Consider the following 13,116-nt stretch of genomic DNA (forward strand, 5'->3'; position numbering starts at 1 on the left):
CCATTCTTTTTTTCAGATCCTCAGAGAGTTCTTTGCCATGAGGTGCCATGTTGACTTCCAGTGACCAGTATGAGTGTGAGAGCGATAACACCAAATTTAACACACCTGTTCCCCATTCACACCTGAGACCTTGTAACACTAACAGTCACAAGGATGTCACACAAGGAAAATGGCTTGTGGGCCCAATTTAACATTTTTACTTAGGGTGTACTCACTTTGTTGCAGGCGGTTTAGACATTAATTGTTGTGTAATGTGTTGGTTTAAGGGGACAGCAAAATTTACACTGTTATCGAAGCTGTACACTCACTACTTTACATTGTAGCAAAGTGGCATTTCTTCAGTGTTGTCACATGAAAAAGATATAATCAAATATTTATGAAAATGTGAGGGGTGATACTGTATATCATAGGATGTTAGAACATTAGAAAAGTAATAATCACAGGGTTGTCCAAGAAGCTCTGTGTTGTGTATGGAACTCTGCCAAAATTAGTTGAGCATATGTTATTAGGTGCATAAGCTTCTAAATTGATTGACAGCTTGCAAGACAAATGCACTCAAACCCTCACACATCGCCATCTTTCTGACAGTATCAACAAAAATTGCACATTTATGCACTGGTAACATGGCTACGGATTGTAATAGATTACTCAAGGCTTGGAAAAAATTCAAAGATTGCCATACTGTATATGAGTTTATTGTATACGTCTATACCTTTATGCAGGGTGTGCTGATATTGAAGCACACATTAGTGCATTTGTCTTATAAGGTTTCAAGGTAAGTAAGAACCTCCATTATACAACAGATTGTGGTTTGTGTCACACAACATATTTTAAGTACTTAATATTTTAGTGTGAATATATAACAGACCAAATTAGGTATTAATTTGTATGGTGGAGATTGGTTTGGTAAGTAAAAATGATTTTCCCTTGGCAAAGAATTTACTTTGCGTGGTGTGATGGTACTTTCACATTTCAGGATGTGATCAAATGAAAAGCGTGTTTATGGACAGTGTGTTGGCCCTTTTAGATGACACACCATCCCAGTCACATGGATGTCTGATGACTATTGAATCTGTCTGCAGAATCGACAAGGACATGCACGGTAAAGTGGAGATCGCAACTGCTGCCATACCGGAGTGACCCTGCTCGCACTGCAAGATGTGGAGGGGAGACAACAATCTAATGTATATGCTCTGGGCAACGTGACTGGAGACTTGGCTCTTTGCATCAGGAGAGTGCCTTTTTTGAAACTATGCTGCCTGTTACATTGGAACTTTTTACAGCTCAATCCTCGCATTTTTCCACATTCTGTCTGAAACTTTTTAATCTTTTTAGTTATTTACTACCGGTATATCATGTCACACTTAGCTTATTGGTGTTCCCTAGTTACTGTTGTATCTACACGTTATTTAAGGCACTCTGTTACAATGGTTGATGCATGTTCTGTTTATTACATTTAAATATATATATTTATATTCAAAAGGTGACAATGGAGAAAATATATTTTTATGGTTGCTCTGATTTTAAACTGCATTTTAGGTGTCTGAGTGGCATTTCGTAGAACAAGTTTGACAGCACCTTTTTCACTGTTCACTGCTGGCGTTCTCTGTTAAATCCTGCCTGGGAAAATAAAGTTTTATTTTTTGCCCCTCACTTGAATGTGCCCTCTGACTTGAGGGAGAACATGGTGACAGCAACATTTGAAGTAAAGATGTTGTCTTAGTGTAACATTTCCTCCAAGTAAAGTCATGGATCCACATCATTGTTTTTTTTTTTATATATTTTTTTCTCCTCGGTCCTGTTTTGCAGTTGTTACAAGACAGAGGTTTATGTTAGCACTGAAACTGTACAGTGACCAAATGAAGAGTATGTTAAGATTCAAATAACCAACATTTTTTTCCTCAGCTTTGCAGATCTCTTCCACTTATCTCTAGAATCCACTAGATGGCACCACAAACACATGTCATTGAAATCTAAAAAATAAAAATAAAAAAGACATGGCATAAGTTCCCCATCATACCTTCGCAATAATATTAAACGAGCAGATTATTAGCAGCAGATATTAAGTGACAGATCTATAACAATATCTTGACATAAATTAACAGCCACATAATTAAAAAATATATACAATGTGGATCATATTTCAGAAATGACTTAATAGCAATAGAATATTTCATACATTTCATCAGAAGATCCCTAATTTTTTTATAATAAATTAATATGGTTTCTACAATATATATTTACATTTCAAATGATTAGAAGCTTTACAAAATGGTGGCATATTAATCTGTTAATAACTGGCCGTTACCTAAAGCCTTGAAACGCAGAACTGACTCCAACATCTATAGCAGTGTCATCAACCTCGGGATCAAACTTATTTGCAAAGAGTGGTGTTGTGTGAGGAGCCACTGGAGGTCGCCAGCACCGTACACGCAAACAGCTTTCTGTAAGCCCCAGTGCAAGGATAGTACGGGGCTCCATTTTTCATTTCTCCTGCTAAATAGCTCCACTTTACCAAACGAGCAATGGCATTCATGTCTGACATGTCATACTTAATGTTGGCAGGCACTGATCCGGGAACAGAAGGCATCCTTGTTAGTGTGGCCCACAGTGCTCATCTGGGCTGTATGTGTCCTTCTCCCACTCCAGAAATGTCTGAATCTCTCTGTCCTGCATGACATGTTTTACAAAGGCTCTTGTGACCACAAAGTAGCATTTCCTTGGAACATGGGGCTGCTAATGGGTGGAGGACTTTTCCTCTCACTTGTCCTGATGACTGTGTTAGAGACATTGTGATGATACTGCCAGCGCGCCTTTCTTGTAGTCATTGGTGACCTCCGACTCCATGCTGTGTCTTCTCCCATTGAGGCCTTCAGAGCCTGAACCATCTCTCCATTGGTTTTGATGGGAAAGTCTGTCCGCAGGTGTTGAGCAGGTACCTCCACTGGACATGTGAGCTCAGCAGATCTTTCATGCAGTTCAAATCTGCCTGCACTCGGACCATGAGGCATATACCACATTTTCTAATTTACTGGCTACAAACACATTAGGAAGCAGGAGATAATTGCCTCCACAGCCTTCTGAAATTCTTTGAGAGATTTCTGGTCCACAGCACACATAGATGTTCTGAGGAGTGTAAATAGCTCGTAGAAGTCGCTCAAACATCTCAATCTTCTCATGAATCACCATGGAGTAGGCAATGGGAAATCCCTCTCCTTCACAGCGCGCTGTCATCGAACCTCTCTTTTCAATGTAAGCTGGGCAGTCTTTTGTCACATTGAGGTAGAAGTCCTCAGATAGAAAATTGTGTCTTTTCCTGGATGCCAGAAGCACTTCCAATTCGTTCTTCTTGCTCTCTACATCCCCACTGATGATAGCCGAGCAGCCAGGCAGGTCAATAGAGAACTGCAGTGGTATTGTGTGATCAGATGATGACTGCCTGTCAAAGGAGAGAGAGTTTGCTGAAGGACAAATAAAGGAGCATACCCGTGAGGATGAGAGAGAGGGACCTCACCAACATCTGACCCTTCAACAACCATCCCAAAGCCATTTCCTTGCTCGCAGTCTGCTTGATGTGACTTTGGTGACCTTGTCTACTCTGCAGGTTACACTACAATGAGGAGGAGAAGCTGTAGTTCTTCATTTAATAAAGGAGCACAAGCTGAATCATCCCCCTAAGTAGTGTGTCAAATGAAGGCGTGGAAGGAATTCATTTTAAACACCTTCTGGTTGGCCTAAAGTAGGATCTGACTTGTTGCACAAGTCCTGGGGATGTTTCAACATTTATGCTATGTACACACTCTACATTGAGCCTACAGACAACACCTTCACATGACAACAAAGGACTTGTTGATTGACAAGATTTTTTTCTCTTCAGTGGCAGATATATGTCACTGTTGGAGGGAGACAATATTCAATTCAATTCAAAAGGGCTGTATTGGCATGGGAAATAGATGTTTAGCCCACATTGCCAATAGCAACTGTGACAGAAGAATTTTGATTTTCTATATGCACAATTTTATTTAATATACACATTGTTTCTATTATAGTTTGTTATTTTTTATATATATAGGCTTCACAGGTGATTAAGTATTACATCTGTTTACACACAGTTACATAGTGGGGACTCTCTTTCCTTATGGGAGCCAACATTTTAGTGTGAAGAGTTGGTTTAAGGTAAGGTTAGGTTTAGGGTTAATATAGTTATGGTCTCCATGTCTGTGACATAGGCCTATTCTATAGATAAAGACATTGAAACAGTAGGAAAAGCAGCAGCATCATACTGAAAGTTTAAACAGTTAAACACATTTTAAAGTCTCACAACCACTGTCAAGGTGCTGATCCTGGGACAGCCATACTGAGGGAACTGTCCACAGTACTCCGTATTAGACTCCTGCTCATTACTTAAACTGACAGAGTGCAGGATTTCATAATAAAAATGTCTGTATGAAGTCCACGCAACCCTGACTATTACACAACTGTACCGTGAAGACAGATAGAACAAACTTTCCTTGCGTTGCTCACGCGGGCTCTGTGGCTGCTCTAACAACCTGTTAACATAGGCGCCGAAATGAAAAGCAAGAGGTTGCAGACGCGTTGTTCAGGTTGGCAGTGTAGGCAGCTCTCGGAAGGTAGGGTGATGGTATGCTGCTGCCAGAAACGCCGCTGAAAGAGCGCCATGCATGGTAATAAAGTAGTCTACAGTAATAGATCTGTGTTTATCTCACTTTCCCCCTGATGGTCTGAATAACTCACTAATGAGTCCGTTTTGTGTAACCAGGAAGCTACTGACTTAAACCTGACAAATAAATACACTTGGCAGATGAATGTGAGCTTGGACATCAGTGCTCAAGAGTGTGCTTTTTTTCAACAAAGTATTTATATATACTCAATTTGCAGCACAGTGTACTATGAGTGTAACTCACTGTATGCAGCCTACTGGGACAGGAACAGTGACGCTTCAGAACCTGTCTGGTTTTTAGGATTTCTTCCCTATCAAAGTAATTCAGGGAAAGTTGTCATCATCCAATGGTACACAGCAAAATTAACTGTTAATAGTTAATTCGACTAAATTAATTTTCCAAAATGTAGTCTAAACAAATATAAAACTCACGGGCTCACGTTGCTGCCCAATTGCCTAGGCGCCATCGCCTAATTCCATTTAATCTGGCAAAATAAAAACAATCAATGTTTCGTTACCGCGGTGAAGTTAGTTTTAAGTTGGATATTCGACAGACATTCACCAGGATCCAGTGACGGCTTCTTACTCATTTCACCTTGTCTCTGCAGTATAAATGCGGTTATCTCACCTCCGATAGCTCGCTTTTAACCACCGGGGGTCAGCTTAGGGATCATCAATAAATTACAATTGTTAAAACAGTTATGGGAAAATCATCATTTATTCAATAGCTTCCATGTCATGTGACCTACCAACTCCAAACCAATGCCGAATTGTAGTACTACACTAGACAAATCAAACACACCTTTGAGTCTTCAAATTGCACTCAAGACATCAAGTGGAGTGGTTAATTTGTATTTACAACAAATCATGCAGATTTTAATTTTTATACATGATAATTCAACTGTTTAATGTCAAGTAAAAAAAGAAAAAGTCATACATATATGTATTTTCTCCCCACTGTTTACTCACAAATGCCTCATCTAAGAATGTGCATTATACAAGTACAGGCACTTTGTAAAATCAAACACCAGAACTCAAAAAGTAACATACCAAAGCAAAATACAACTACATTCTCTTCTAAACATAAACTAAACTATTTACCTGTGAGTGTCCACAATGCAATGCTCAGTTACAGAGATTTAGATGTATCTAAGAGTGATTGAGACAAGTGCTCTCATCCACATCCTGGTCTACATCTGCGACCTGCTCATGGACAAAGCTAGTAGCGCCGATATACTGATCCTCCTTTACTGGTGTAACCACATCCACCTCGTCTCCACTGTCCGGCTCGGGCACACCGTGGGGCATGTTCATGCTGGCGCTGCCACTGAGTTTCTCATAGCTCTGGCTCCAGCAAAGCCTCTTCCTGGCACGGGCCTTGACCAAGGCAAACACAGCCAGAGCCAACCCCAGTGCTAGCAGCAGGGCAATAGGCAAAGCGGCTGAGGTGTGCTTCAGAACTGTAGACGACATATTCAGGTCTGTTACCTGACCGTCTCCTGACTTGGGTTGGGGGGCCTCCACACACAATGCTAGAGAAAAAAACTGCCATTAGTAGATAGTGTATCCAAACAATCATATTTCTCTTATAATAGGCAGGGTCTCTACCTGAGCGGCTGTCACAAACACAGCAATCAGTGTCATTCCCTTCAGCTTGACAGCAGCGGGCGCAGCGGTTCTCCACAGCATGAAGAGCAGAATCCCGGTGACAAGTTAGACACTGGTCGGGTCTGGGTCCAGTGCAATGCCTACACGAGGTGTCACATGGCTCACAGGTGTCCTACAATGGTATAATTTCACAAATTATTACACTGGGTACATAAAAGCCAAATGTGGTCTCTTTGGAAAACCTCTTTGTACAGAAGTGGCTTTTATTGCCATCTGTTGTTGTTCTGAGTAAATATCTGTCTGCACATTTGTGTTGCATTTTGTAGAAAGATGCAACAAAAGGTTTAAAATCCCCTGAAAATTTAATTTCTAACCTTATTGGCTGCCTTTCAATTGAAATGGGCCCTGCCCTCCAAAAAGGGCCCCCGAGTGACACGGAATTTCAGAATTCAACCATTTTTAAATAAAACAACTTATTTTACTCAATGTGTAGAGGCATGGACATGGGAAGGAGGGGTGCTGAGGAGGCTGCAGCAAACCCTAAAACCAGGCATTATAAAAAAACATCAATTGATTAAAAAAGTGTGACGCAGACTCACAGCAAGAGAGAGAGAGAGAGAGCATGTGAGTATAATAGAAGTGTGGACGTGATATAAAAACTTTCACAATATTGCTACATCCCGACTGGTGCACAGAAGTACATGACATCACATTTTCCAGCTGAACCTAAATCAATATTCCATCAGTAAACCAGATAAAAACACAAAGACATTTCTCATGTGAAATAACCCAAAATATTTGGCAGACATCCCCCATAATAAGAAGTTGGTTGGGTAAATATGTTGTCAGGGCCTTTTTTACAAATATACATTTATGATATAACGTGAAAGAGAGCACACCTCTTCTGAGAAGTATCGGCCCTCCTCACAACGCGGATAGCAGACTTTGTCCTTTAGAGTGCTGCCCCAGTCGCACGTCATACAGGCCTGAGGCGAGGCATCTGCAAACATGCATTCATTACACACTGAGGATCAAATAAATGTAGTTATCATTATAGAACACAAGGCTGTACAACAAAATGAAATGACGATACATGAACTGACTCCTTACGCAAAAGTGAAAAAACTGTGTTGTCCAGTATTGACACAAGTGAAAAATATTGACTGTAGGTGAACATTAGGCAGATGTTCTGCTCTCCAAGCGCCGTTATTACAGAGCTCCTTAATCACCTGTGCAGTCTGACAACTGGTGTGGCACTGTTTGCAGACGTCACTGAACTGGTAGAAGCGGTCTGGGCATCGCTCAACACACAGCTTAGTGCCTTGCAGCTCCAGGAGAGGAGGTGGACAGTTCCTGCAGGACTCAGGCCCTGCTCCTGTACACAGCTCACAGGACTGGTCACATTTCTCACAGTAGGGGCCCTCTCTGTAATACCTGAAGAAAGGCATGAAATCATCAATATTAACAAGTCAGACATGTACACAGATTTTTGATTCTTGCAGACATATTTTAACATTAGTCTCTGACTAAATATCAAGTGACATCACATTGGAAATGTTTTCAGAGGGAGTTGTTCAACTGCTGATGAAATTACATAGAACCTACTCGCTCTAAAAAAAGTCAGCTACCATTACAGGAGGTGAAGTTGTAATAGTAAGTAAATAGAGAGCTTGATCAACTCTGTACCCTGTGGGACAATGCGTGACACAGAGTTGAAGGAGGCGCAGGTATCCTGGAGAACAAGTGAGGCAATCTCTTGGCGATGCTCCGGTACAAGTGGAACAGACATGGTCACAGGGCAAACAGAATCCCAGCTCTGTTCCGTCAGCCTCCTGCCTTGTGTTGTATGTACCAGCTGGGCACTCAGTCAAACAGGTGCCATCTGGAAAATAGCACACATGCAAAAAACGTTCCACTCCCAATTCATTAGTAGTCATGCACTCATTTTTACTTTTCTTTCTTGTTCATCAGAACAGTTTTTTAGCACCTACCTTGTAAAGGATGGTTAAAAAACATTTCACATGAGATTATTTTCTTCTATGAATTGCCAAAAAGTGATTTTTGTAATAGTGTTAGTTAATAACTTTATGTTGACTCAACTGCGAGGGCACAGTACTTCGAGACACATTGCACAGCATGCTCAGCGTGTCACCAATTCGTTGTCCGATCAACTGTGAAATACGATCATCAATTCTTCAGATATGGCTAAAAATGTGTATTTTGTGGTCACGTTTTTAGCAAATGAAGAGTTTTTGAAAATTTTAAAGACAATGGCTCAAGGCGTTCCTATTTCCTCATGACAATAGAATGGACACACGCCTATTGCCATCATAAATCTATCCAGCTGTTGATCAGTTAACATGGCCATTTAACCAAGACTGATAAGGTGAAATATTCCCAGAAGAGCCGTCACTTACAATCAGTTTTCAAGGTGTACTGAGGGCATCAAATGCAAAGAATAGTTGATAAAATAGTTTGTTAGTCATCAAGGTTAAAAATAAGATTGTTATCAAGACCTGATAGTTTGGAGATGTATGGCTTGCAATAAATGCAAATAAAAATCAGCTTTTCTGTGGATTTTTGTTTATTTTACACCCTGAACCACTTCAGTGTAGTGCAGTCGGACATTAGTGGAGAAAAAAATGCTCACTATGAAGGTATTTGGGGACGGCACAGGTCTGGCATTGATCGTTGCCCGGCCCCTCACAAGAGTAACAGTGCCGGTGGCAACCCATGCAGGTGAACTGGTCGTCGTGCAGGTAGGTCCTGGTGGGCAGTTTGTGTCGCCTGTCACGCCACACAACAATGTATTTGGATCCAGCACGAGTCCTTTCTCACACTGGGTGCACTGGTTTGCTTCTGGGCCAGAACAGCGCATACAAGTCTGGTGGCATTCTGCACTGGACAAACAAATCAGACTGCATCATTGGAATGTCTTATCGTTTACAAAGAGGGTGGGATCACCACCATGTTAAGTGATTATCATTTAAGTAAATACTAGACTTCTATCATTATCCCACAGATAAAGCTTGGCAGTGACGCTGTTGCGGTTGTAGTTGCTGTGAATTTAGTAATAAGCAAATAATCATGAAGTGTCTCCAGCTAGTTCTGGAAGAAATCCAGTTCTTTCATCACTTCTTTGATCACGTGTAAGTTCACATCTGAAATTTCTGATCAACCACTTATATTAAACTCCTACAAACCAAAGCAAGATCTCCCTCTTATGCCGGATTTCCATTTCACAAAACATGGCTGGCAAAAACTTTAAGATGTTTCACTTCAGATACAGTTTATGTATTTGACTAGTTTACCGTTTACCCATCAGCATCTTTCCAGCACTATCCATGGGCCAAATTGTAGCCACAATCCCTCATCTTGATGGCTTCTTTTGCATTATTTTCATTGTGTTAGGAGCCATGAAGGCCACTTCTACGTCTTATAAAGGTGAAACATGGACTATTTTAAATAAAGTTTCCCTAGGTGACATACCCCTATACATAAACAATGGGAACTGATTAACTATTTAAAAAGGACAGTGCCAGAAAACTGTTACCTCGCATATACAACACCGCTTAAAAATCTAATCAAGTCACATCTATGTATTGAGATTCTCACCTTGACATTCCATAGCTTCAGTTTCATAGTAAGTACCAGTGGGCAGTTTGGAGCATGCACCCTTGTAGAGTTTGGGGCTAAACATTGAGCAGGTCTCGCAGTCATCTTCCAGGGGCCCTGAACAGCTGCCACAGGTAGGGTGGCACTGACCACACGGCCCTCTTCCATGTCCTCATAATAGCCCATGGGACAACTAGCTTTCACACACCATTCAGCATCAGGTAGAGGAAACTGCATTCTGAAATTATACGGAGGAGGGGTGGTAAAGTTCTAACAAGAGATTTCAAGATGTCTTACAATACATTATAAAAATGTCACCCACTTGGAATATTTTTCCTCTTAAAGCTTAGCTGCACACACTATTAATAACTTACTGAAACAGGTGCTGTCATCTGAGCAAACATCACAGTGGGGAGGGCAGCGTCTGCAGGTACCATCATCTGCAGGGTATGTCCGCAGTGAACAGTTGAGTCTACACATAACCACTCTCTAGGTAGTGGCCATTAGCACAGGATAGACACTGAGACTTGGTGCCATCACATGTCAGACAGGAGCTATCACAGGCTTCACATGACCCCTCTGCTGTCTCAAAGAAACCTCTGGAATCAGTCAGGAGATTTGTTAAGGCATAAAATATGAAACACACACAGTAACAGATATATCAATATTTTTCGTTCAATCACTTACTCTGGGCAATTCGACCAACACCGCCCTGGTGGAGAAAAAGTTTATAGCTGCTTTTTGAACAGCTGATGCAGTTATCACTCGTGTCCACGCAGGTGTCACAGTTTGGCGAGCAGTCCTCACACAACTGAGTGGCAGAGTTTGCGTAGGGCCAGATGTACATTTCACTACACAAGAACCGTCCTGGTCCAGGAAGTATCCTGTGACACCAAAATGTACACGGCACAATAGGAATTTGAATCATGTTTCTACTATATTGACAGAAGAAAGTAAATATTTGTACCTTTGAAACATGAAGAACAATCCAGTGCTTGGGGGCCAAAGCAGGTCTTACAGGATGAATCACAGGTGTGACATTCACATATTTACCTATAAATAAAACAATAAACAGAGCAACCTTACACTATAACAAAATGTGAAAAATGTGTCATGATGGTTTACACAAAATATTGACATGCTACATTTAGAAGGGCTTACTGCTGACATGAAGATTGGAGAGGTCAGTGAGTTATAATCATGGCAAGTAAACCATTTATGTTCAAAAGCTGCCTGTTCCTGGCATATAACATGCACAGCACTGCCAATGTTAAACTCCATTATTCTTATTATTAGCGCAATGCTTTGAGGTTACAAAATGAACTTAAAATTGTTTTTTACTCACAGTGTAAGCAGCAGGTGGTTTAGAAAAAAACGTGGCTAAATGACAAGTGCTTCTGACAATGAACATCCCCCAACTTATCCACACAAGCGTGTAAATGATTAAATCAGTGAAGCAGAAAAGTAAATGATCAGTCCGATTAGCCCATATGATTTAACAATACAGTTCGTGTTTCCAACGCTGTTGACACAGCCCCCTTTTGAAATTGCACCATTAAAATGGCTCTTCAATGAAAGGTTACACAGTGAGTAGGAGACCGCCTTCAACCTAGAGGTCCTTCAGCAGGGTTCAAGCCGCTGTCTCAGTGGCAAGCCTCTACCATGCTTAAGTGTCCTTGAACAAGACAGTGAATCCCTCAAAATTCCAGGGACACTCTGCTCTGACCTTGCATTGGAGAAAAGCAATTATTTCCATCAGGGAATCAAGTATCATGTTGTTCAGTATGATCCCCGTCTCTATTGTCAGCTGATACTAATTTGCCATTGAGTACTTTACTCACTTTGTTTTACTGTTTATTTTTTACTGAAATGCAGTAAATCACATAGGCCTCACCACCATATAAAGTTACTTTTCTCTAAAAAGGGAGAAAAATTATTAACAGCTAAAAACATTACACCTCATCATGATTGTTCCTCTTACCATCAAAGTACTGTCCCAGTGGGCAGTTGAGCAGAGGGCACTGGCCATGTAGAGGAGGGTTTCCACCAAGACAAACATCACAGTCTGTTGAATGAGGTCCGTGGCATGTCTGGCATGAGCTGTGGCAGGTCTGACATCGCACCCACTGGAGTCATGAACGGTTGCTGTGGGCACTGTTTAACACAATCACCTCCTGATGGGGCAGAGCAGTACAGAGAGGAAGTTACATTATTTCCAGTACAAAACTTTATCTGTATTAGCAAACTTGAAAAACCTAGGCGTGACAAGTTAGTAGATAATTTATTACAACCTCTATCTTTTTAACCTGTGTACTATTTCACTGAAAGCCTTTGAAATCTTTGCAGGATTACAATCACAATCACCATCAGTTACTGAAACTATTTTTAAGAGAGCAACTCTAAAAAGTCATATTAATTAGTAACCACGTTTTCATTATCAGTTGTCAGGTTTTTTTTTAAGTGGCTCTGATGTGGTCTCAAAAAGATCGGCCATCTCAACTATTTAAATCCTTCACCTCTGTCTGCTCTTCCAGCATCTCTCCCTCTCCAAATTCCATCCAACTGCCAGGCATAAAACAATGACCTAGATCTTTTGATACAGGACCTTGGTGAAGCAGAGAGAATAAGTGCTGATTGTCCATGATGGATCCTGTCTGACACAATGTACAATCATATGCCCGTGAAATATGTAACAACACGCGTACACGTGTACACAAATATAAATGACAGCTAATGTTTTTAATATGTTAAAATAATTTTGATGGTCTGTTGTTCTTGCTAAGTTTATTTTAATACCTACAGCCTTTATTAACAAAGCTTTAGCCTCTTTTCATAAAACATACATTTGCATATCTCATGTTACAGGTTTGCTGACAAGGACGCGATTTGCAATCTAAATGAAGAGTCAGAGAAATCATCATTCTTGTAAAGAAAAAAAGAGTATATTAAAACGCAAACTCTGCTAGTACTGCATGGGACAAAAGGGTCATCTGAATCATTTAGTATGCTAGTAGTAGAGAATAAATATACACAGAAATTATCATTCTTTCCTACTGGTACCATTGAGGAAGTAACCGGGCTGGCAGGCAAGGCAGAGTGTGTTACTCCTGCAATCTGTGCATGGTGCTGGACAGGAGAGACACACACCCCTGCCCAAGTCTTCATAGGTGCTCTGTGGGCATGCCTGCGACACTGGTGTCTGAAACTGTAAA

The 13,116-nt window shown here is 40.9% G+C and overlaps 1 protein-coding gene and 1 pseudogene across 1 annotated transcript; both read right to left on the minus strand.

The window, feature by feature from the left end:
• Positions 1-2,253: 2,253 nt before the first annotated feature.
• Positions 2,254-5,148, minus strand: LOC119888081 (annotated as a pseudogene).
• A 682-nt stretch (positions 5,149-5,830) lies between these two features.
• LOC119888082 (proprotein convertase subtilisin/kexin type 5-like) lies at positions 5,831-9,053 on the minus strand. Its single transcript, XM_038698515.1, has 6 exons — positions 8,940-9,053; positions 7,976-8,171; positions 7,503-7,723; positions 7,189-7,313; positions 6,290-6,461; positions 5,831-6,213 (listed from the first exon to the last, which is right to left on the minus strand). The coding sequence occupies exons 1-6, from the start codon at positions 9,022-9,024 to the stop codon at positions 5,831-5,833; spliced, it is 1,182 nt and encodes a 393-aa protein (XP_038554443.1). The 5' UTR covers positions 9,025-9,053.
• Between the last annotated feature and the right edge of the window lie 4,063 nt (positions 9,054-13,116).

This window comes from Micropterus salmoides, unplaced genomic scaffold, assembly GCF_014851395.1.
Source record: "Micropterus salmoides isolate LMB-PRFRI ecotype aquatic unplaced genomic scaffold, ASM1485139v1 Ms_hic_scaffold_4736, whole genome shotgun sequence".
Classification (NCBI taxonomy): domain Eukaryota; kingdom Metazoa; phylum Chordata; class Actinopteri; order Centrarchiformes; family Centrarchidae; genus Micropterus; species Micropterus salmoides.

Coding starts and splice junctions, on each gene's coding strand:
- LOC119888082 (XM_038698515.1), bottom strand. CDS start 9,024: ATGGGTTGCCACCGGCACTGTTACTCTTGTGAGGGGCCGGGCAACGAT. Junction 8,172..8,939: donor CGTCCCCAAATACCTTCATA/GTGAGCATTTTT, acceptor GCTATTTTCCAG/ATGGCACCTGTTTGACTGAG. Junction 6,462..7,188: donor GCCGATACTTCTCAGAAGAG/GTGTGCTCTCTT, acceptor ATACCATTGTAG/GACACCTGTGAGCCATGTGA.